The 25,000-nt window shown below is 46.7% G+C and overlaps 2 protein-coding genes across 2 annotated transcripts in view; both read left to right on the top strand.

The window, feature by feature from the left end:
* The window catches only part of atp2a3 (ATPase sarcoplasmic/endoplasmic reticulum Ca2+ transporting 3), a 48,138-nt gene extending 36,341 nt beyond the window's left edge, over positions 1-11,797 (top strand). The window contains exons 12-21 of the mRNA XM_080013727.1: positions 1,069-1,185; positions 1,859-2,077; positions 2,671-3,006; positions 4,217-4,437; positions 4,853-5,055; positions 5,725-5,810; positions 6,662-6,795; positions 7,654-7,771; positions 8,858-8,975; positions 9,306-11,797. Coding sequence (XP_079869853.1) covers positions 1,069-1,185; positions 1,859-2,077; positions 2,671-3,006; positions 4,217-4,437; positions 4,853-5,055; positions 5,725-5,810; positions 6,662-6,795; positions 7,654-7,771; positions 8,858-8,975; positions 9,306-9,349 — 1,596 coding nt within the window. The 3' untranslated portion in view covers positions 9,350-11,797. The remainder of the gene's footprint in view (positions 1-1,068; positions 1,186-1,858; positions 2,078-2,670; positions 3,007-4,216; positions 4,438-4,852; positions 5,056-5,724; positions 5,811-6,661; positions 6,796-7,653; positions 7,772-8,857; positions 8,976-9,305) is intronic.
* A 9,973-nt stretch (positions 11,798-21,770) lies between these two features.
* LOC307240174 (platelet-derived growth factor receptor beta-like) overlaps positions 21,771-25,000 on the top strand; it is a 33,805-nt gene continuing 30,575 nt past the window's right edge. Inside the window, exon 1 of the mRNA XM_080013852.1 lies at positions 21,771-21,871. The gene's annotated coding sequence lies outside the window, so the exon portion shown is untranslated. The remainder of the gene's footprint in view (positions 21,872-25,000) is intronic.

Genomic DNA, 25,000 nt, shown 5'->3' with positions numbered 1-25,000 from the left:
ACAGTAGATAGACGGATAGATGATAGATATGTTGCATTATGACCACATAAAAAATGTAAATATACAGGGCAACGCTCCCAACAGGGAGAATAGTAAATAAACCACATTTCTTTTTATTTAGTACATTTACTACTGTGTTCTCCTCCAAAGTAACACAGACAGATAGGGTCTTTCCAATGAATGGATTTATTTTATCACGATAATCTACTTAAATAAATGAAAAAAATGTAAATATATAAAAAATTTAAATAATGGTAAAATAAATGATAAGAAATATAAAATGGTAAAGAAAATAAACTTATGAATGCAGGATTTAAAAATAGTGACACACTTAAACTCAGAGATGTAGTGAGGCAAGAAGTTATCTGACTCTTTCCTCAAAGTAATAAAAAGAGAAACACTGAGGGCAATGAACTTCTCTAAAGGGAAATTAATTCAATTTGACACATCAAACTGTATCAAGAAGCAGATTTGAAAGCCTTTTGGGCGGCTCTCCGGCGGGTGGAGTGGGCCGGGTGGAGTCGGCAGGTGGTCACTGCCGGTCGGTTCCAGCCACGCCCTGCAGGCGTCCGCTCTGCGGTTTGGACGGTGTCGGGGGAAAAAGTCCCAAGGTTCCCAGGCGTGGGGCCGCTCCGGTGCGGCGGGCTTCAGGGGCCGTGACCTCACCGTCACGGTGTCGGTCCGTACGAACTGGTCGAAAGTCTCCGACGACTTTGGGCTGAAGGGCGATGGCCTCCGTGTGCGTCTCTCCTGGTGGACCGTGCTTAACAGAACCATCCAGTGTGATGAGCGTTAGAAGGCCGATCGCTCGCTCTTGGTCTTTCCAGTTGCTTTTCCAGGAACGTCCTGGTTGTTGCTTGTGTCGGTAGGCTTTCCGGCAGCGGTGCGGGCGGCGTCTGGCGCAGAGCGGGTTGTGTCCCCGGCTCAACATCCGTTTTAAAGTCCTGCCGCCCTGTCTCTGTGGTCTGATTGGGATTGGAGCTCTCGGGCGCCGGCTCTTCCCTCCCTGTCTTTGCTTTGCTCCTCGTCTGGTTTCTACCTCGCTCTTACTTTTCCTCTGCTCTTCAGGTGATTCGGCAGCTGATGAAGAAGGAGTTCACGCTAGAGTTCTCCCGTGATCGCAAGTCCATGTCAGTGTACTGCACGCCCACCAAGCCTGGCTCGCAGAGCAAGATGTTTGTCAAGGTAAAAATCAACTTCATTTACTAGCAAAGTAAAAATGACTGGTATACTAGTATTTATACTGGTATATCTCCAAGTAGAGGACTGTGTACACTGTTCATCCTTTGGCCTTTTTGAATGGTTTTTGACTTTCTTTTTGTTCTTTTGACTTTCCTGAGCTATTATTCATCTTTTGAATGTCCGATTGATTTTTTTTCTCATTGATAGTTATGTTTATATCAAACCGGTTTGATTTTCAATTTGCCAATAAAATATATCTTAAAGAGGGCGGAACACTCAAAAAGTTGAAAGAGGAAAGAACCCCCGCCGACATGTCCCTGAACACAGTTGTCAATAAGTTCTTCTTGAGTATTGAGCTGACATATACTCCAAGCTCAATCAGAAGCTACTTCTTTGTGTCATTCCAGAGACAGTTTTCCTCGGGGGACCTCACCCAAGCATAGAAGGAACCTAAATCACACCTCAACTGCTCTTCTCTTGTTCTGAAAGCATCTTTTTGGTCAAATAGTTCTACTTCTTTTGAAGTGTACAGTGGCCTTAAGCACTGAGAAGCCTGCGGGCGGAAGGAGCCTGACGCCTGCTTGTGTGACTGAGTAGATGAGCACGACACAAGTTGGAAGATTTGATGTTTGTCACGTTTGTTTTCTCTCTGATGTTGCCGTGTGACCCTCTGCAGGGCGCTCCAGAGAGCGTGATCGAGCGCTGCCAGTACCTACGTCTCGGCACTGCCAAGGTCCTGCTGACGGCCGCCATGCGGGACCAGCTCCTGTCCAGGATCCGGGACTGGGGGACGGGCCGCGACACGCTGCGCTGCCTGGCGCTGGCCACCAGGGACCTGCCCCCGCGCCGCCAGGACATGGACCTGGAGAACTCCACCAAGTTCCCAGAGTATGAGGTAGAACACGGAGGATCCTGAGCCTCGGCCGGAGGGATGACTTTAGAGCCTAGTCCCAAGAATAGATGGATGGATAGATGGGTGGATGGATGGATGGATGGATGGATGGATGGATGGATGTCTGTCTGTCAGTGTTTTGTTTATCATCATGAAATCTGCGCCTACTGTGTTTTTATATCGACAATGAGAGGATTGAATTCTATCATTTATATATAATATGTTGGACATTGTGGGTCCCTCATCAGTTCCCTGTAGAGATGGAGTAGAGTAAAGGTGGAATAGAGGTAGAGGAAAAGTTGAGTAAAGGAGAAGGAGGTAGAAGTTGGGTGGAGGGAGGTGGAGTAGAGGCGGGATAGAAGCAGACGACGACCTCTTGAGATTTCGAGCTGTTTTGATTGACTTCCGCTCCCCCTGTCTGCCCTGTCTGGGCCAGATGGGTGGAGTAGAGGCGGAGTACGAGAAAAGTGGGGAAACGGGAGAGCGGAGCGGAGGTCAAGTAGAGGCGGAGTAGCGCTCAAGTGGAGGTAGACGACAACCCGATGAGGTTTTGAGGCTCGATGTTCTTTGACTCCCCCTGTCTCCCCCTCCGGCAGACGAGCCTGACGTTCGTGGGCTGCGTGGGCATGCTGGACCCGCCGCGCAAGGAGGTGATGGGCTCCATCAAGCTGTGCAGCGAGGCCGGCATCCGCGTCATCATGATCACGGGCGACAACAAGGGCACGGCCGTGGCCATCTGCCGGCGCGTCGGCATCTTCGGCGAGGACGAGGACGTCTCGGCGAGGGCCTTCACGGGCCGCGAGTTCGACGACCTGACGCCCGAGGCCCAGAGGGAAGCCGTCAAGCGGGCCCGCTGCTTCGCCCGCGTGGAGCCGGCGCACAAGTCCAAGATCGTGGGATACCTGCAGTCGTTTGACGAGATCACGGCCATGGTGAGGAAGACCCCTGGGTCCCTGGGTTCCTGGGTCCGTGCGTTGGTACGGGGTTCGGGGCTTGGAACTGGCTCCGTTTAACTTGTTTTCTTTCTCCTGAACGGAGCAGCAAACTGGAAGCGTTTGACTGAAGTTACTGAATCGATAAAACAAGAAGCCAAATCAAACATATCAGCAATTAGATTTTCTCATCCATCATGACTTAATGATGCCAAACTGAAGGTTGAACTCCACCGATGGTTGGAGGCTCGGCGGTGGTGAGCACTGTTGCCTCACAGCAGGACTGTGCCATGTTCTCCCCGTGTTCACCTGGGTTTCCTGCCCCGCACCCCACCCCTCAAACATGCGTGTCAGGGTGAGATGCATGTGACACCCCCCACCCATGTCCCTGGGCAAGGCGTTGGTCAAGAGGTCTGGGGTCGGTCGCCGGGCGTCGCTACGCGGCCGCCCACTGCTCCCACAGAGGGATTCATCGGGCGATCCTTGACATTTAGTCCTTGAGCTCAGCTTGGACACGGTGCTCCCTCCTGACCTTGACCTTGACCTTGACCTTGATCTGCTCCTGTTCCTGCTTTGTCTTTCTAAGCTCATGTACTGGAGCCGTACGACAAATGTAACTCCCGGTTCTCCCTCCAGTGGATCGGGATTCGGCTTGAGAAGCTGCGAGGCAGGCGGCGTGCGAGCGTCTTTGAGACACCGATACGTCTGTTCCCACCGCGTCGCCTGTTCCCGCGCGTCGCCTGTTCCCGCCGCGTCGCCTGTTCCGGCCGCGTCGCCTGTTCCCGCCGCTACGCCTGTTCCCGCCGCGTCGCCTGTTCCCGCCGCGTCGCCTGTTCCCGCCGCGTCGCCTGTTCCCGCGCGTCGCCTGTTCCCGCCGCGTCGCCTGTTCCGGCCGCGTCGCCTGTTCCCGCCGCTACGCCTGTTCCCGCCGCGTCGCCTGTTCCCGCCGCGTCGCCTGTTCCCGCCGCGTCGCCTGTTCCCGCCGCGTCGCCTGTTCCCGCCGCTACGCCTGTTCCCGCCGTGTCGCCTGTTCCCGCCGCGTCGCCTGTTCCCGCCGCGTCCCGGCCTTGATGTCGTTTCCAATCTTTGTTTATTGGTTTCAAATCAACAAGAAGGGGGAAGAGACCGTTCCCGTCTTCGTCCTCCCTGGAGTTCATCTCACATCATCCTTTGATGACATGTAATGGTTAAAACATCCCACCCCCTGCAGACCGGCGACGGGGTGAACGACGCGCCCGCCCTGAAGAAGGCTGAGATCGGCATCGCCATGGGCTCCGGCACGGCCGTGGCCAAGTCGGCCTCGGAGATGGTGCTGTCCGACGACAACTTCTCCACCATCGTGGCGGCTGTGGAGGAGGGAAGAGCCATCTACAACAACATGAAGCAGTTCATCCGCTACCTGATCTCCTCCAACGTGGGAGAGGTCGTCTGGTGAGGAGGCGGATGGAGGGATTGATGGAGGGAGGGATGGAGGGATGGAGGGAGGGAGGGATGGGTGGGTGGATGGGTGGAGGGAGAGAGGGATGGATAGATGGGTGGGTGGGTGGGTGGATGGAGGGATGGATGGAGGGCGGGAGGGATTCAAGATATTCAAGTGTTGGAGCAGTGGGTCAATAACGGTGTTAGTTCAAGGCAGGGAAGAGGTAGATACGGGGCTAAGAAAAATACCAAAACTCAACCAAGATACCAAAGCTAAGATGAATGACCATGAACACAAGTTTGAAAAGGTGAAGCTGAACAATGTGCTTTGGCTGCAGAGTTTTGAGGGAGAACTTGCTCTAAACTGTACTGAGTATGAACAGGCCTTGACTTTGACTCTCGTTGTGTTCTCTCTGTGTAAATGCAGCATCTTCCTGACGGCCATCTTGGGTCTCCCGGAGGCCCTCATCCCGGTGCAGCTGCTGTGGGTGAACCTGGTGACGGACGGGCTCCCGGCCACCGCTCTGGGCTTCAACCCCCCGGACCTGGACATCATGGACAAGCCTGCACGCAACCCCAAGGAGCCGCTCATCTCCGGCTGGCTCTTCTTCCGATACCTCGCCATCGGAGGTAGGATGACGAGCCGCTGGCTGCATTCTCCACCTTATTACACGGCTAATAACGAAATAAAATAATACACTGAGACGCGGGATCGATATGAAGTGATATTATAACTTAATGCAGCTCACACTTTATTTGATAAATCACCCTCTACAAGTAAAAATCCTATTTACTGTTAATATCTCCATTTCCATCCCTTCAAGTCTTCCCTTGTAGTTTCTGTGTAGCGCCACTAGATGGAGAGTTCTGCACCACGGTTCATTTAAAGCCTTCCTTCCTAACCCTTCCTTCCTAACCCTTCCTTCCTAACCCTTCCTTCCTAACCCTAACCCTTCCTAACCCTAACCCTTCCTAACCCTTCCTTCCTAACCCTTCCTAACCCTAACCCTTCCTAACCCTTCCTAACCCTAACCCTTCCTTCCTAATCCTAACCCTTCCTTCCTAACCCTTCCTTCCTAATCCTAACCCTTCCTTCCTAACCCTTCCTTCCTAACCCTTCCTTCCTAACCCTTCCTTCCTACCCTTCCTAACCCTTCCTTCCTAACCCTTCCTAACCCTTCCTTCCTAACCCTTCCTAACCCTTTCTAACCCTTCCTTCCTAACCCTTCCTTCCTACCCTTCCCTGTTTTGAAGCATGCGTAGCGTCGGGTAATGGAGCTGATTTGTGTTGCGCTGCAGGCTACGTCGGCCTGGGCACGGTGAGCGCCGCCACCTGGTGGTACCTGTTCGACGAGGGCGGCCCGCAGGTCACTTTCTACCAGCTGGTGAGTGGCCGGGGCCCCGAAACACCTGCACTTTGGGTTTTTTTTTTTCATCTTCTATTTCTAAGCGATGCCTTGTCCCTGGAGCGGAGGTGCGAAGACTACTGGACGGCCTCGGTGCCACATAGATGTACTTGTACTCACGTTGTTACTTACCCAGTTTGGTAAATAACACACACATTGAATTAGTAAAAGTCACTTTTAATTTGTGCACACAATAATGGTGATTGCACCGTAACACGTTTTCAAATGTTCCTGTGATTTCTTGAAGTCCATTTTAGAGTCTATATGAAGTAAATGTTAAAATACAAACTCTGTAACTGAATATCAAAGTTGAAAATGGAAAAGTGCAGTTTGTTGGAACAGGAAATGGAAATGTATGAAAGCTTAATGTATAATGCTAAAGTACCTTTACAGGTGGAAATGTACTCAAGTACTGGGATGAGACTAGTTGTAACTAGTTACTTTCCACTTAAAGTACATTCAGTGCTTGTTCTGTGTTCTATTATATATGAATCCTGTGTACACACATACACACACACAAACACACACACACCCTTCTTAACATGAATTAGGTCATAAAATAGACTGAAGTTAGAGCCTGGCTTAAAAATTAGACAAAACACAAAGCAGAGATCCTGGCCTCCTTTCCTTGGCTCCCTGACCAAGTCAAGGCCGGATTTTTACGATGATCTTTAAGATAAGATCATCTGACACGTTCCCGGTGGATGTTCTGCTTCCTCTCTCCGTTAGAAAGCTCTCGGGTACAACACAGTCCTCTCTGCTGATCTTCCCGCTGCTTTCCCCCCAAAGAGTGTTGTCATGCCTCTTCCTGCCGCCTGTCTCCCGCACAGAGACACTTCATGCAGTGCACCGAGGAGAACCCCATGTTCCAGGGCATCGACTGCGACGTGTTCGAGTCCCGCTACCCCACCACCATGGCCCTGTCCGTGCTGGTCACCATCGAGATGTTAAACGCCCTCAACAGGTCGGTGGTGTTTCCCTGCACTCGGATTGAGGTGAATGACCTGGTACATGTGCTTTTACAAAGTAGAAAGACTGAGAAAAATGCGAACACCCGAGCGCACACCTGTCCTACGTCCTGTCTGCTGCCCCCTGGTGGACACCCTGATATTACGCTGTTTGAGAAAAGCCAGTGTGGCGCTGACGGTGAAAGTCTCTTACTTGGCACATAACGCTTCAATGATTCATTCATTTTGTTGCTTGTCAACATAGTTAAAAATTGGAGTCCTGACATGTAATTCATCATGAACGGCAATTAGAGTGTGGAGTTTGGAAGCTGCCTTTCTTTGTCTAGAGATGGTAGATCGATGGCTACAGTCTATATGGATGAAGAGATAGATGGATAGATACTTTAGTAAAGTATTGATCCCCGGAGGGAAATTTCAGTATCACAGCCCAGCAGCCCACGTCAAAAATGGGCAAAAATTACCTCACAAAATACTAATACAAAAATGAAAATGGTAATCTGTAATAAACCTGAGGTTTACCTGAAGAAATTGGCAAAATACAGTAAAGCTAAAGATTCACTTGAAGATAGACAAATAGGGAATGTACAATAAACAATAAATACAACTATAAAGCTAATGTAAACAATAAAAAATAAAAAAGCCTTTTACAAAAACCTACTGATAAAAAAAACCTACTGTGTATTAACAACGTAATAGCACTGTATTAACAGACTAAATGAAGTAACGCTTTAACAAGTGTAATAACAGACTGATCAGTCTAATAATGCTGTTACAACGTGTAAGAACTCATAATAACAGACACATCAGTCTTCTAATGATGTAATAACACTGTAATATCACTTTCCCTGGTGCAGCCTGTCTGAGAACCAGTCCCTGATCCGGATGCCTCCCTGGGTGAACATCTGGCTCCTGGGGGCCATCGTCCTCTCCCTCTCGCTGCACTTCCTCATCCTCTACGTGGAGCCCTTGCCCGTGAGTAGTGGAGTGTGGAGGGATTCACCGCACGAGCACTCAAATTTAAAACAATAAAGAAAGCAGGTTGAGGGGGTGGTGAGGGGGATCCAGAGATCCAACTCTGGTAAGAAGATGGAATCCATCCATATAGAAACGTGTCACTCTCACCATGACATCACTTGTTCAGTAGTAGAAACGTGTCACTCTCACCATGACATCACTTGTTCAGTAGTAGAAACGTGTCACTCTCACCATGACATCACTTGTTCAGTCCAAGGTGGAAACTCAGCTGTGTGTGTGTGTGTATATATATCTGTATTGTATGGTGAGATAGCAGTATAGTAGAGATAATAATAATAATAATAATAATGAGGCTAATGGTAATAATAATAACAATAATAATAATAATAATAATGGTAGTACTACTATTATTCATATATATTTATATGTTATTGAGGAGGAAAAAAAAGAAATGGACCAATAAATATAACCTTGTGTTTTACCATCTGACTTTCATGGATGTGTTGTAAACCCCGCTCCTCCTCCTCCTGCTCCCCTCCACCTCCTCCTGCTCCTCCTCCTGCTTCTCCTCCTGCTTCTCCTCCTCCTCCTGCTCCTCCTCCTCCTCGTCCTCCGCCTCCTCCTGCTCCTCCTGCTCCACCTGTCCCTCCTCCTCCTGCTCCTCCTGCTCCTCCTCCTCCTCGCCCCCCTCCTGCTCCACCTGCTCCTCCTCCTCCTCCTGCTCCACCTGCTCCTCCTCCGCCTCCTCCGCCTCCTCCTGCTCCTCCTGCTCCACCTGTCCCTCCTCCTCCTGCTCCTCCTCCTCCTCGTCCCCCTCCTGCTCCACCTGCTCCTCCTCCTCCTCCTGCTCCACCTGCTCCTCCTCCTCCTCCTCCTGCTCCTGCTCCTCCTCCTCCTCCTCCGCCTCCTCCGCCTCCTCCTGCTCCTCCTGCTCCACCTGCTCCTCCTCCTCCTCCTGCTCCACCTGCTCCTCCTCCTCCTCCTCCTGCTCCTGCTCCTCCTCCTCCTCCTCCGCCTCCTCCTGCTCCTCCTGCTCCACCTGCTCCTCCTCCTCCTCCTCCTCCTCCTGCTCCTGGCTCCCAGTTGATCTTCCAGGTGACGCCGCTGCACTGGTCCCAGTGGGTGGTGGTCTTTAAGATCTCCATCCCAGTCATCCTCCTGGACGAGGCCCTCAAGTACGTCTCCAGGAACCATCTGGAAGGTTGGTGCTTCACCCGTCAGGAGCATAAAAGCTGATGTGGTTTCTTGTATAAAGTCACCTGATGGATGCTCCACTGATGAGTCTCCTCTTCTCTGCTTTTCTCTGCTGCATTTGTGGTGCAGCCTAAACTCTGTTTTCCTTCTAAAGCTCATCTTCTATGAAGAGGTACTGCTCCTTCCAAGCTCCTTCCAAGCTCCTTCCAAGCTCCTTCCAAGCTCCTTCGTCCTCCTTTGCTTTTCCTCTTTGTTGTTGTTTTGTTTTTTTGGCTGCTATGACTCCATGCACCCGTGATGCCACGCCCTGATCCTGTTCTTTCTTTCCTGGCAACAGGTGACGAGGACAAGAAATATCGGAGGAGACGGCAGCTGAATTAACACACACACACACACACACACACACACACACACACACACACACACACACACACACACACACACACACTCTGTCACTTTGACATGTCGACCCTCTTTTCCGTTTAAAGTGAAAACACCTTCACTCTTCCTCTTCCTCCACCTCCGTCCTGCATCTCCAACCAGACACCACTAGAAACAAACAGCAGGAGGTGCACAACGTTGTGTGTGTGTGTGTGTGTGTGTGTGTGTGTGTGTGTGTGTGGAATAGAGAAAACAATCAAATCCCCAGATGTGTTATTAATAATAATAATCTCTGCTCGTTGGTTTTTGACTGGACAGTTAAAATACAGTGAAGCATCTTGGTCCCCAGTAGATATAAACATACTGTACATAGTATCATAGTATTGTACACGGTCTCTACACACTGCCCAGGTGTGTGTGTGTTTGGGTCCTGAGCCTTTCAGTACTTCCTTGGTGAGGTTTTGACATATTTCCCCATCGCTCCCCCCTCCCTCCTGGTTTTCTTTGTTCTCTACAGTATGTATGTAGTATGATGTATGTATGTAGTATGTAGTATGATGTGTGTATGTATGATGTATGTATGTAGTATGTATGATGCATGATGTGTCGTATGTATGTAGTATGTATGATGTGTAGTATGTATGTAGTATGATGTGTGTATGTAGTATGATGTGTGTATGTAGTATGATGTATGTATGTAGTATGATGTATGGATGTCGTATGATGTATTGATGTAGTATGATGTCTGGATGTAGTATGATGTATGTAGTATGTATGTATGAAGTATGTATGACGTATGAAGTATGTAGTATGTATGTATGTAGTATGATGTGTGTAGTATGTATGATGCATGATGTGTAGTATGTATGATGCATGATGTGTAGTATGTATGATGCATGATGTGTAGTATGTGTGTAGTAGGATGTGGTTCTCTGGTCTGCTTCTATTGCTGTCTGTCTCTCTCTCCCCTCCGTTGTCGCTCGCCCCCAGGCGGTGGGAGCTGCTTGCAGAACGTTGACGTCGGCTCCGTCTTCAAACAGCGTGATCAGCTTAGCGCCGCCGCTCCCACTGCTTTACTTTTAGAACCACTTAGAATAGTGACGTATTTGACTGAATCAACGCGGGGGCTTTGGATTGTGGCTCAAGTTCGGAATTATGATTTTTTATTGTTTTGTTTTTGTTGAGTTGAGTTTGGGGCCCTGGTGCTCTGCAGGCCGGGCCCCGTCAGTGGCAACAAGGGGGGGAACATAGCACTCTTTAAACCCCATTCCAGCTCTCCTCACACGGCAACACACACACGTGCGCGCGTGTGTGTGTGTGTGTGTGTGTGTGTGTGTGTGTGTGTGCGTGTGTGTGTGTGTGAAGAGTGCTGTCATTACCTTTGGATCAAACACAGGATGGTGGACCCCAAACATACTGGCTTTTAAAGTCTGTTTACAGACAAACGGCTCCAGCTCGGCAGTGGCTGAGGTCTGTAGGGACCCCCCGTGTTTGCCACAGTGTCCTGGCCCGGACCCCCATGTGGCCCCGGTACATGCCGGCCCCCACATCAGGCCGCTGTAGGTCTGTACAGTCTTGTTATTTACTACTGAATCCTCCATTTCTGTACAGAAGATGAGAAGATGCTTCGCATGGAACCTTGTTACTGTAATTAATAACCTATACAGTATATAATATTTAAATTTTTTTGATAACCTTCATGAATGGAACTTACTTACCGACAAAAGAAACCAAACAAAACCAACAAAAAAAAAACTGAATTGCGAGAAACTTGTTGTTTTGTTTTGTTATTTTCCTCTGAGCACAAGGTATCTTTGTTTTGTTGTTTTTGTTATTTTTTGTAGAATAGAAAGGTTGGTTATTTGTTTCTACACTTGCTGGGGTTTGTCTTTTACTGTAGGGAAAGAGTGCGACGCTGTAATGTTTAGGATAGAAAGAGTCGTGCAAAGACACGGGTCCCTCGGGTCGGCGGTGGATCCGCTGTGAGGACGTTATCAGGAGGTTGTTGACGCGTCCTGTTGGGTTTACACTGAGCGGCAGGGGAGCGAGGAGCGACCGGGGATCCTGCTCATGAAGTTTTTAACCAGTGTGCATTGAAGGGCTTCATGTGGCTGCTGGTTCCGGAGAGCCGTGGCATTTTGGGAGGGTGAGTGCTGTCCCTCTGGTACGGTGTCCTGTAAAAAAAAAAAAGGAAGAAAAAAAAAGAATAATAATAATAATAATAATCACCAAAAATGATTTAAAATCAAGGGGGGTGGGGGGGGTGGGTGTATGGTTGGTGTTGCTGGTGTTTGAGCCCCTCGTCCCCTGTCCCTGGTCTACGATAACAAAGTAAATGTCTCTAGAACCCGCCTCCGAGAAACTCAAAATGATTCTCTGTATTGCCTTGTTAATATTAATCGTGGACACATAATTTTATAAATGAAAAAGACGTGGAAATAAAGATTATTTATCTTGTTATTTATACAGAGTTTGTCTTCTTTTCTTTTCCTTCTGTGCTCAACATTATTTGCTTGTAATGACATTTAAATATTCTTTAATTGTTTGAGAACGGATGGAGTCGACAGCCACATTTTAATGACTTTAATAAATAACATGAGATACGATTTTAATGGAAAGCTTGACTGTTGTTCAACCCAGGCCTTATGATCCACAATTACAAGAAGAAAATGAGATGTTGCTTCTCACTGCTTCTCAGCGTATGAAGGTTTAGTGAACACCACCAAACTCCAAACAAAGTATGGAGTAAAAGTTGAGTTGAATTGGGATAAAACATGACCACCACCTTACTTTGATGTGAGTTTTTGCGGTGGAAAGTACATTTTTTCAAGCATGTGCTTGTTTAAGTATACATTCACTTTTGTAGACATTTGACTTTTAATCCATAACATTTCAAAGCAAATATCTGTATTTTTTACTCTCACATCTCTAATGTAGTTCATAAAAAAATAATTAACAAAACAAGTTATATATATATATACTGTATGTACCTATTACATTACATTTGATTTAGCAGACGCTTTTATCCAAAGCGACTTACAATTATTCAAACACCGACGGACGCAGCCATCAGGAGCAATGAGGGGTTAAGTGTCTTGCTCAAGGACACTACAGCATGCTAGCAGGAGGAGCCTGGGATCCAACCAGCAACCTTTACATGACTAGACCACCAGCTCTACCTCCTGAGCTACCATCCCCACCTATGTGTATACTGTGTGTGTATATATATATATACACCGTGTATATATATATATATACACCGTGTATATATATACATATAGGATGAATATGTATACTGTGTGTGTGTATGTATACTGTATGTACCTATGTGTATACTGTGTGTATATATATATATACACGGTATATATATTCACACACAGTATACACATATACATATAGGATGAATATGTATACTGTGTGTGTGTATATATATATATATATATCTATATATATCTATATATATATACATACACAGTATACACATATACATATAGGATGAATATGTATACTGTGTGTGTGTATATATATATATATATATCTATATATATCTATATATATATACATACAGTATCTCAAAATCAGGGACTGACTCTGTTATACTGCTCATCAATGACTGATGGATCTGCATGACTAATCTCCAGTTTCACTTAAAGTATTATAAGCTCTGTTATATCTGGGCACTGGATGGGACAAATACTTTCATTTTTAATGCTGAGTACATTTAAGACTGAGTACTTTTACACTTGAAATAAATAAGAATGTGGTTTGTTCATTCACAAAATTATTGTAGAATCATTCTTTGTCAGTGTATCTGTACTTTTTACGAAAGTAAAAAAACCAAAAAGGGATATAAGAACCCTTCCTGACCATATGTCTTCCTGTGAACACAAACACAGGTTATTTCTTTCTACCTTTAAATACCAACAGCAGACTTTTCACGCTGAGCGCGGGCAGTGACACCTTCCCACCAGCAGGGGGCGGTACATCGTTGTGGCTCAGTCCTCTGTGGGTCTCAACGTGGGGTCCCCGGCAAAATGATCAACAGTTAAACTTCACCTTGATCTCATTTTTCAAGACTTAAGCACCATTGGAGAAAGTATATTAATGACGACAGTATAGTGTGGAAGTTTGGATCAAATCTAAATCACATCGGACAATAAAGATCGAGACAGAGACGAAGCTCATCAACGGCCTCGTGCACGTCCCGTCCAGCGTCGTTGAGGTTGAGAATCACTGCTGTAAAAAGCATAGGCCTTCGGCAGGGCCGTTCATAGTTGTTTGGGGGCCCGATGCAAAATGTTATTTGAGGGCCCCTATTTTGTGAGACTATTTTGGGGGGCGATTCCAAACCCTCTAAGGTGGTGCGGGGCATGCATTGAACATTGAAATGCATCGGCGTGGTGCACTTCAAGAGGAAAAGAGGACAGGTCCCTGAAAACTCTGAACCAAGCAAGTTCAAGCCGCAGGGAATGATAGTAAGTGGGAAACGCTGGGGCCCGACATCAAGACACTCCTGAAAACCTGCCGCATTTACCCAGTCTGCAGTATAACATCTCCCCAATGCCGATAACTGAGACAGGCTGCCTTTTCCTTCAAATGTTGATTTTAAATGTGAGGAACAGATTTGTTAAGGAATCAAAATGAAGGAAAACATTGCAACTGATAAGTACTACAAATATACAAATATCTCTTTCCCCCCCAAAAAATCAATCAATAAAACAAATGAGGCCATTACATAGAATGAACATCACCCCAAATAATTGCACAAAGGCTAAAATGGCAGCTTGGGGGGCCCTGCTGGTTTTGGGGGCCCAGTGCAACCGCGTCATCTGCATCACAGCAGGAGACGGCCCTGGACGTCACAACAGACTCAGGGGCCAAACAGCAGAAGACAAGGAGCGTTAAGAGGCTCCACAGTCTGGAAATGAAGAATAGACGACGATACAACTGGTTCTAAATGTTCATGTTGAATGAAACGAACGTTTGAGACTTGAAGACTATTTCAGGACTTTCAAGGCCTGGTATTGGTAAAACTGAATTTGCCAAACATTTTACGACTCTTTAAGGAAACACTGAAATAAATGGGAACTGTCCACAAAGTGTCCACCACACGTCCCTGTGGGTTGATGTGGAACTGTCTGTCTGTCTGTCTGTCTGTCTGTCTGTCTGTCTGTCTAACAGTCACTGGACGAAACCCAGGTCTTCATTCAAGGAATTAAAACCACTGCTCAACACAAGAAGACAATATACTCTCTGGATAGACAGACAGATACAGACAGACAGACAGATAAATGCAAACAGACAGACAGACAAGACAGACAGAGACAGACAAACACAGACAAGACAGACAGACAGACAGAAAGACAGACATAGACGGAAAGATCGATACAAACAGAGACAGACAGACAGATGGACAGATAGATACAGCCAGACACAGCCACGGGCAAGACAGACAGAGACAGCAGACACAGACAGGCAGAAAGACAGGCAAACAGACAGAAATACAGACGGATACAGACAGACAAGACAGACAGACGGAGACAGCAGACACAGACAGACAGATACAGATAGATATAGACAGACAGACAGACAGATACACAGACAGACAGACATTTACTCTTCTTACAAACTACCTCAACGTTCCACGTTCTCCTCATAAGCTGTGTTTCCTGTCTTTCCTGTGGTGAAATCCAATCAGAAAACATTTCTTTGATGACATCACTAGGAGATGTGACGGTGTGACGCTGCTACCGGCTGCCGGTTCTTCTTGTTCCGTGGAAGTAGTTGTTGGTCAATTTGAGCTTGGAAAAGACGCAGTCATCACAGGGACAGTGCAGGCTCATGGAGCCTGACCACCGAGGTAAGTGAGAAGCTCAACTGAAGCTCATTTAGGGATGTTCAATCACACGTTCACTCCTTTAAGGCAAGACTTCAAGCAAGCAGGAGATCTTCACTGCCGGGCGTGATCTTAAGTACTCAGAGTGCTCAGCATTCAACCGCCACCCTGGCATCACGGCAGGCAGGTCACTAACGGCACACACTCTCACTCCTGGTGCAACAATCTTAACACATCAAAGTAATAGCAATCTATCATAACACATGTAACATGGCTAACTAACACTAACAACGCATAACAATTAACATTACTGTAACTAAGGACACATAAAACAATCCCCTTCCCCGACAACCCTAAAACATAGTATTCTGGGAAATCTCCGCCCCACCTCTATTCCTCTCACACGCTACATTGCCCCCACCTGGCTGGTTAGCTGTCCCCAGCAACCCATGTATCAACCACAAAGTCTCTCTGAGGTGTTGAGGAAGTTGTCGCTGTGGCAAGGCATAGACTGGAGGCTGCCCCTCTACGCCTGACTCACCCTCAGACAGAGCCAAGGGTCGCTAGGGGGCAAGCCGATCATGACGAAGAACCAACACCCGGTTCCTCTTGATCAGCCGCAAGGATTGTACAGGGTCCCACCCAGTGGCTCATCAGCTTGGGGAGAGGCCTTTCTTCCTCTCCGGGCTGTAGACCCACACCTGCGCCCCGGAGGCAAAATCCTCCCCTTTTGCGCGCTGGTCGTAAGCCCTTTTCTGACAAGGCCCAGTGTCAGCGAGAGCCTGCCTGGTCAGTTCATGCATCGCCCGGAGCCGCTCCCAAAGGGGGGGAAAATAGACCATGCCCAGCTCCTCGGCTACCTCTGGTTCGGGGGGAGGGCCGAACATCAAGTCCACAGGGGTGCGGAGCTGGCGTCCAACATGAGGGCTGCAGGAGTGCACTTAGTGAATTCTTGCACCACTGTCCGAATGCCCAAAGGACCAAGGGCAAGTGAAGACCCCAATCTCACTGCTGGTGGCTCGTCAGAATAGCGAGTTGGGTCGCCAAGGTGCGGTTGAAACATTCAACCAATCCGTCACTCTGTGGGTGCAGCAGCGTAGTCCGGGTCTTTTTAACGCCCAGCCGGCGGTAGACCTCTGCAAACACCTGAGCCTCAAAGTTCCGACCCTGGTCGCTGTGCAGCTCCTCCGGCACCCGAACTGACAGAACATTTCGTCCACCGGGCATACGGCGGCGGTGGCGGCACTCTGGTCGGGAACAGTGTTGGCTTCGGGCCATTTGGTAAAGTAGTCCATGGCTACTAGGATGTTGCGGTTGCCCCGTTCTGTGGCCGGAAAGGGGCCCAAGATGTCCACGGCCACCCGCTCCATGGGAGCCCCCACCTGGTACTGCTGCAGAGGGGTGTGAGAACGTCGAGTCAGCCCTTTTCTGAGCTGTGCAGGTGTCACACCGGTGGACGTGGAGCTCCACGTCTTGATGACACCCTGACCAGTAGAAGCAGGACCGGAGGGGATGAAGCATCTTGGTGACCCTGAAGTGACCAACCCCCACAGAGCCGTGGACGAGCTGGAGTACTTTGGAACGTAGCTGGCAAGGCACCAGGAGCTGGAAGATGTCGCGATGGCCACCAGGAGTATGCCAGCGGTATCAAGCAACCACAGTACTGAACTGTAAGCCTTTTCCTGTAATACCATGCCCATGGTATAAATTTATGGTGCAAAATTAAAGATGTAAACTTTAATTCACCTCACCTTATGTTGCCTCTGCATGGTAGCAGATGGCCAAATGTTGTAATAATCCATCCAATGAGTAATTTGGCCAAGCAACGCGTTCCGCCGGAACTGCTTAAGGCAGTATATTGCGACGCGGTGCTTTATGTTACGTATGTCCTAATGGGAGCAAGTGTAAACAAAGATTGCGGAACATGGCGCTTGGCGAAATTTCTCATTGGATGGGTTATTACAACTCCAAGTGTATTGACGACGTTGTTGTTGTAATGTTAGGACTTTCCTAACAACAAAAGCCCTGGGTTAATGGTTATGTCTGTGCTAAGCTAAAAGTATGGTTCTCTGCCTATAGCTCTTGTGGTCTGGAGGCCTTGAGGAAGTCCAGATATGATCTAGCCATCAGAGTTGTCAAAAGAGAAGGGGAACCGGGGTAAGTTGGAGTCTAACTAACACAGCTCCGACTCCAGACGCATGTGGTGTGGCCTGCTATCCATCACAGACTATAAAGGGAGAAATAGTAATGATTCCCAGCCCGTCAACTCTCTACCCAACATGCTCAACACCTTCTACGCACGGTTACATCCTCTCCCACCTGGATGAGGGAAACACATATGTGAGGATGCTGTTTGCAGATTAAAGTTCAGCATTATTGTGCTTGTTCCCAAGCTCAGGATCCTGGGTCTAAACAGGTCCCTTTGCAACTAGATCCTGGACTTCCTGATGGGCAGACCCCAGATGGTGAGAATGGGTAACCTCACCGAAACCTCACCAGGTTAGTTCACTGTGGCAGTTCTGCCTGCCACACACCTCCCAAGTGGTGTTTTCAGGGCCCTCCGGCACAGGGACACAGAAAACGATGCGTTGTAGACACCAGTTTATCGTAGAGAGGAGGCTAGGTGGAATTAGCTAGGAGCAGATCGAACATGTCATGACAGGGCTCCTATCCTGAGAGAGTGCGAGGATAGGGGTCTTAACCTGTTGCTCATATGGCAAACCACCGAGCAACAGGTATGCAGCCACCCTGACCCAATCACCTAGATCCAGGTCAGGTGTGGCTGTTCAAACCATACCATCCCCACATCACATTCATAAATAAATACATTTTAAATACATTTTTTGTAGAACATCCTACATCTCGTTATGGTCGTTCATGACAGTAATGTACTGACCACATACTAGGCTTGGGCGATCGTGCAAAATTCCAATCGCTGATCGCTGGGGGGCAGCGATTGGTGATATACAATTTAATCAGGGGCACGTGTGGGCGCGGTGGTGTTTGCGTGCACGTAGAACATAATGTAAAGTGGAAAATGCGGTTTCCCTGTTCCAGAAGTGCAGGATTTATTATTTACAAGCAAAGTATTTACATAAAAACATCCAGTTTGAACTAAATGAAGTCCTATAGCAACGTGGAGCTGTGCGTTCCGACAGTGGGGACACAGGTTTTTTGGAACGGTACGGAGTAAGGACTTGGACAGTCCCTCTACTCAGTTGTTTTTCAAATACAGACACGGGAACCTGCATGCATCGCTGTCTGGAGGAGAAACAAAACAACCTCTGTTGGGTTAACCTTTCATTTTCCATACAAGATACTAAGGAAACAAAATCAATCTAAATCTCTATTGTCCATGTGCCTTCTCTTCTTCTTCTTTTTTTTTTTTTGAGCACCTGCCCCTCAAAGTCTCTGTATGGGACAAAAAAGCGTGGACGCGAGATCCGATCGCCAGTGGTTACTCGACAGCTCTGAGAGGAGAGGGAGAGACCCTCCGACCCCTCCTTCTCTCTCTGCTCCAGTTTCAGAACAAACTGCACCTATAGCGTTTCAATGCTCAGATTATTCCTGGCGGATAAAAAACATAAAAAAACCCTCTGTCATCAATGTCAAATGCGATCGATGGAGTCGATCACCGATAGACGACTGAATCGTAAATCCGCCCAAGCCTAATACACTCTTAGTCCTGTGCAGTGGGTTCTCTGTCTGGTATGTTGAGTGTTTGAGAGTGTGAGTCCTGATCGTTTTTTTCATACAGTTCAGGTGTGGGCTCTTGGGCATCCTGTTTATCCATTTTGAGGATTTGATTTCAGAGGTCGAGTCATTTCTTATGGCAGTTACTATTTTTGTTTGCTACAAAGGATATTGTTTGGCCCCTCAAATGTTTTCAGGGTGCACCGCACAGTTAGGTTGGAGACTTCTGAGGAGGTCTTTGTGTCGAAGAAGAAAGTTATTTTTGTTTTGCTATATACGTCACAAAATCTTCATTAGATATTAAAGTTGAGTTAAATCTTCAGGGTCTCTTTGCTTGACCAGTGGCAGGAAGAGATGAACCCAGGACTAGATCATGATGCTCAGCAGCTCAGAGGAGTCAACCTGCATGAGAGACCAACCCGAGAGATCAACCCGAGAGACCAACCCGAGAGATCAACCCGAGAGACCAACCCGAGAGACCAACCCGAGAGATCAACCCGAGAGACCAACCCGAGAGATCAACCCGAGAGACCAACCCGAGAGACCAACCCGAGAGATCAACCCGAGAGACCAACCCGAGAGACCAACCCGAGAGACCAACCCGAGAGACCAACCCGAGAGACCAACCCGAGAGATCAACCCGAGAGATCAACCCGAGAGATCAACCCGAGAGACCAACCCGAGAGATCAACCCGAGAGATCAACCAGAGAGACCAACCCGAGAGACCAACCCGAGAGATCAACCCGAGAGATCAACCCGAGAGATCAACCCGAGAGACCAACCCGAGAGATCAACCCGAGAGATCAACCAGAGAGACCAACCCGAGAGATCAACCAGAGAGACCAACCAGAGAGACCAACCAGAGAGACCAACTTGTAATCATCAAAAAATAATGGATTCTTGTGTCGGTTCCATGGGCTCGAAAATAAAGAATGTTCACATCACTCTCATATTCAGAGTGCAAAGACTGTAGGTAGTTAGCTAGTTAATGGGGGTTTGTTTGTTTGTTGCTTGGTTGGTAGTTAGTTTGTTTGATAGTTGATTAGTTAGCTAGTTAGTTGTGGTTAGTTTGTTGGTTGGTTAGTTAGTTGGTTTGTTGGTTGTTACCTAGCTGGTTAGTTGGTTTATTGGTAACCTGTTGGTTGGTTGGTTGGTTGGTTGGTTGTTACCTAGCTGGTTAGTTGGTTTGTTGGTTGTTACCTAGCTGGTTAGTTGGTTTGTTGGTTGTTACCTAGCTGGTTAGTTGGTTTATTGGTGACCTTTTGGTTGGTTGGTTGGTTAGTTGGTTAGTTGGTTAGTTGGTTAGTTGGTTAGTTGATTTATTGGTTGTTACCTAGCTGGTTAGTTGGTTTATTGGTGACCCATTGGTTGGTTGGTTGGTTAGTTGGTTTGTTGGTTGTTACCTAGCTGGTTAGTAGGTTTGTTGGTTGTTACCCAGCTGGTTACCGGGTTGTTACCTAGCTGGTTAGTTGGTTTGTTGGTTGTTACCTAGCTGGTTAGTTGGTTTGTTGGTTGTTACCTAGCTGGTTAGTTGGTTTGTTGGTAACCAGTTGGTTGGTTGGTTGGTAGGTTGGTGGGTTAGTTGGTTTGTTGGTAAACTGTAAGTTAGTTAGTTAGTTAGTTAGTTAGTTAGTTAGTTAGTTAGTTAGTTAGTTAGTTACTTAGTTAGTTAGTTAGTTAGTTAGTTAGTTGGTTGGTTGGTTGGTTGGTTAATTGGTTAGTTGGTTAGTTGTTACCTGGTTGGTTAGTTGATTTGTTGGTTGGTTGGTTGGTTACCTGCTAGTTAGTTAGTGGTTTGTTAGTTGCTTTGTTAGTTAGTTGGTTTGTTGGTTAATTAGTAAGTTGGTTTGTTGGTCAGTCAGTGGTGGCTTTTGAGTTGGTTTGTTAGTAGTTAGTAGTCGATCTGTTGGTCAGTCAGTTAGTTAGTTAGTTAGTTAGTTAGTTAGTTAGTTAGTTAGTTAGTTAGTTAGTTAGTTAGTTAGTTAGTTAGTTAGTAGTCAATCGGTTGGTCAGTTAGTTTGGTTTAGGGTTAGTTTCCCCTTCTGGGTTTTTCAGTTTGATCAGAAAATGTTTTAATTAAGAACCAACCCTGGGTGACACCTAATGCATAATATTCTATTAATTGTCTGATTTACTGTCTGTCTGTCTGTCTGTCTGTCTGTCTGTCTGTCTGTCTGTCTGTCTGTCTGTCCACTGCTTTTCTCTCCAACCCCCCTTCAGATTCTCCAGAGCTGGAAAAACTTCAGTGTTTTCATGTGTTTTCATGTGTGTGTGCACTTCATTCCCAGGCGCTTTGCTCACTTCCTGTTTGGGAGGAAAAAAGATTGAAAGCAGCTGCTCCCTCCCTCCCTCCTCCCCCCTTCTCTCCCTCTCTTCCCTCCCTTCTCTCCCTCCTCCTCCCTTCTCTCCCTCTCTTCCCTCCCTCCCTCCTCCCCCCTTCTCTCCCTCTCTTCCCTCCCTTCTCTCCCTCCTCCTCCCTTCTCTCCCTCTCTTCCCTCCTCCCTTCTCTCCCTCCTCCTCCCTTCTCTCCCTCTCTTCCCTCCCTTCTCTCCCTCTCTTCCCTCCCTCCCTCCTCCCCCCTTCTCTCCCTCTCTTCCCTCCTCCCTTCTCTCCCTCCTCCCCCCTTCTCTCCCTCTCTTCCCTCCTCCCTTCTCTCCCTCCTCCTCCCTTCTCTCCCTCTCTTCCCTCCCTCCCTCTCTTCCCTCCCTCCCTCCTCCTCCCTTCTCTCCCTCTCTTCCCTCCTCCCTTCTCTCCCTCCTCCTCCCTTCTCTCCCTCTCTTCCCTCCCTCCCTCTCTTCCCTCCCTCCCTCCTCCTCCCTTCTCTCCCTCTCCTCCCTCCCTCCCTCCTCCTCCCTCCTCTCCCTCTCTTCCCTCTCTCTCTCTCCAGGCGCCATCAGTGAAGGGAGGTTTGTGCTGGAGGAGCTTTGGCAGAGAGAGCGTTGAGCAAGAAAGTCATGAAGGAGGCGAACGGATGGAAGGTTGTAGACGTCTGGTGAGAACACACACACACACACACACACACACACACACACTGACAACACACACACACTGACAACACACACACACACACACACTGACAACACACACACACTGACAACACACACACACACACTGACAACACACACACACACACACACACTAACGTGTTGATTTGTGATAACTAAATAAAAAATTACATTGAGACACAATAATAATTTGAAATGCTATAACTAGTATGTCTAGTTCTATAACTAGTATGTCTAGTTCTATAACTAGTATGTCTAGTTCTATAACTAGTATGTCTAGTTCTATAACTAGTATGTCTAGTTGTATTATTCTGCTACATATGAATAAACTGTTTACTGTTATGGATTTAATTGAATATAATCATGGAAACATGTACTGTAGTAACTATGATTTAACACAATAATATAACTACTATGTATTATAACAATAAACAATTTACTGTTATTAATGTTAAACTGGAGATGAGTCTTTCGTCCATTGTAGCTTCTATGTAATGCTAGCATTAGCATTAGAGACGAGAAACCAGGAGGAGAAGTCGTTGCCCATGGCAACAGACAACGGCCATTAATCAGAACTAACAGACGTCTGGTTGCAGCTACTGACCAATCAGAACCCATGGTTCATTAGAGCACAGTGTTTTTGTTTGATGAACAACATGATTCAAGCTGTTGAAGAACAAACCACTGAACTCGAGGAGCCTTGGAGATAGAGGAGGGGCCTTGAAAACGACACTGCACCTGTTAAAACTGTCCTACACATGGACACATCTTAAAGAACTATCCTACACCTGGAAAATTGTCCTACACGTGGAATACTGTTCTTGAAACGATCCTACACCTGGAAAACTGTCCTTGACATGGAAACATCTTAAAAAACGATCCCACACCTGGAATACAGCTCTTAAAACCATCCTACACCTGGAAAACTGTCCTTCACATGGAAACATCTCCAAAAACTATCCAATACCTGGAATACTGTTCTTTTAGCTATCCTACACCTGGAAAACTGTCCTTCACGTGGAAACATTTTCAAAAACTATCCAATACCTGGAATACTTTTCTTTTAACTATCCTACACCTGGAACGCTGTCATACACATGGAAACATCTCCAAAAACTATCCTACACCTGGAAAACTGTCCTACACATGGAATTCTGTTCTTAAAACAATCCTACACCTGAAAACTGTCCTTGACATGGAAACATCTTCAAAAACTATCCTACACCTGGAATTCTGTTCTTAAAACTATCCTACACCTGGAAAACTGTCCTTGACATGGAAACATCTTCAAAAACTATCCTACACATGGAATTCTGTTCTTAAAACTATTCTACACCTGTAAAACTTTCCTACACATGGAAACATCTTTGAAAACTATCCAACACCTGGAAAACTGTCCTACACATGGAATACTGTTCTTGAAACGATCCTACACCTGGAAAACTGTCCTTGAAACTGCCCTACACCTGGAAATCCTTCCTGGAAAACTATCCTACGCCTGGAATATTGTCCTTAAAGGGATCCTACACCTGGAAAACTGTCCTTGAAACTACCCTATGCCTGGAAAGTCTTCCTGGAAAACTATCCTACACCTGGAATACTGTCCTTAGCACTACCCTACATCTGGAAAATGTCCTTATAAACTGTTCTACACCTGGAAAACTGCCCTTGAAACTATCCCGTCTGGGAAAACCTTCCTGGAAAGCTATCCTACACCTGGAATATTTTCCTTAAAAATGTACGACACCTGGAATACTGTCCTTAAAAACTACCCTACAGCTTGAATACTGTCTACAGCTTAAATACTGTCCTTAAAAACTACCCTACAGCTTGAATACTGTCCTTAGAAACTACCCTAGAGCTTGAATACTGTCCTTAGAAACTACCCTACAGCTTGAATACTGTCCTTAGAAACTACCCAAGAGCTTGAATACTGTCCTTAGAAACTACCCTACAGCTTGAATACTGTCCTTAGAAACTACCCTACAGCTTGAATACTGTCCTTAGAAACTACCCAAGAGCTTGAATACTGTCCTTAGAAACTACCCTACAGCTTGAATACTTTCCTTAGAAACTACCCTACAGCTTGAATGCTGTCCTTCGAAACTGTCTGACACCTGGAATACTGTCCTTAAAAACTACCCTACAACTTGAATACTGTCTACAGCTTAAATACTGTCCTTAAAAACTACCCTACAGCTTGAATACTGTCCTTAGAAACTACCCTAGAGCTTGAATACTGTCCTTAGAAACTACCCTACAGCTTGAATACTGTCCTTAGAAACTACCCTACAGCTTGAATACTTTCCTTAGAAACTACCCTACAGCTTGAATACTGTCCTTAGAAACTACCCTACAGCTTGAATACTTTCCTTAGAAACTACCCTACAGCTTGAATACTGTCTACAGCTTAAATACTGTCCTTAAAAACTACCCTACAGCTTGAATACTGTCCTTAGAAACTACCCTAGAGCTTGAATACTGTCCTTAGAAACTACCCTACAGCTTGAATACTGTCCTTAGAAACTACCCAAGAGCTTGAATACTGTCCTTAGAAACTACCCTACAGCTTGAATACTTTCCTTAGAAACTACCCTACAGCTTGAATGCTGTCCTTCGAAACTGTCTGACACCTGGAATACTGTCCTTAAAAACTACCCTACAGCTTGAATACTGTCTACAGCTTAAATACTGTCCTTAAAAACTACCCTACAGCTTGAATACTGTCCTTAGAAACTACCCTAGAGCTTGAATACTGTCCTTAGAAACTACCCTACAGCTTGAATACTGTCCTTAGAAACTACCCTACAGCTTGAATACTTTCCTTAGAAACTACCCTACAGCTTGAATGCTGTCCTTAGAAACTACCCTACAGCTTGAATACTTTCCTTAGAAACTACCCTACAGCTTGAATACTTTCCTTAGAAACTACCCTACAGCTTGAATACTGTCCTTAAAAACTACCCTACAGCTTGAATACTGTCCTTAAAAACGACCCTACAGCTTGAATACTGTCCTTAGAAACTACCCTACAGCTTGAATACTTTCCTTAGAAACTACCCTACAGCTTGAATACTGTCCTTAGAAACGACCCTACAGCTTGAATACTTTCCTTA

Source organism: Zeus faber, assembly GCF_960531495.2.
Source record: "Zeus faber genome assembly, chromosome: 14".
NCBI lineage: Eukaryota > Metazoa > Chordata > Actinopteri > Zeiformes > Zeidae > Zeus > Zeus faber.
This window is presented reverse-complemented; position numbering and strand designations above follow the sequence as displayed.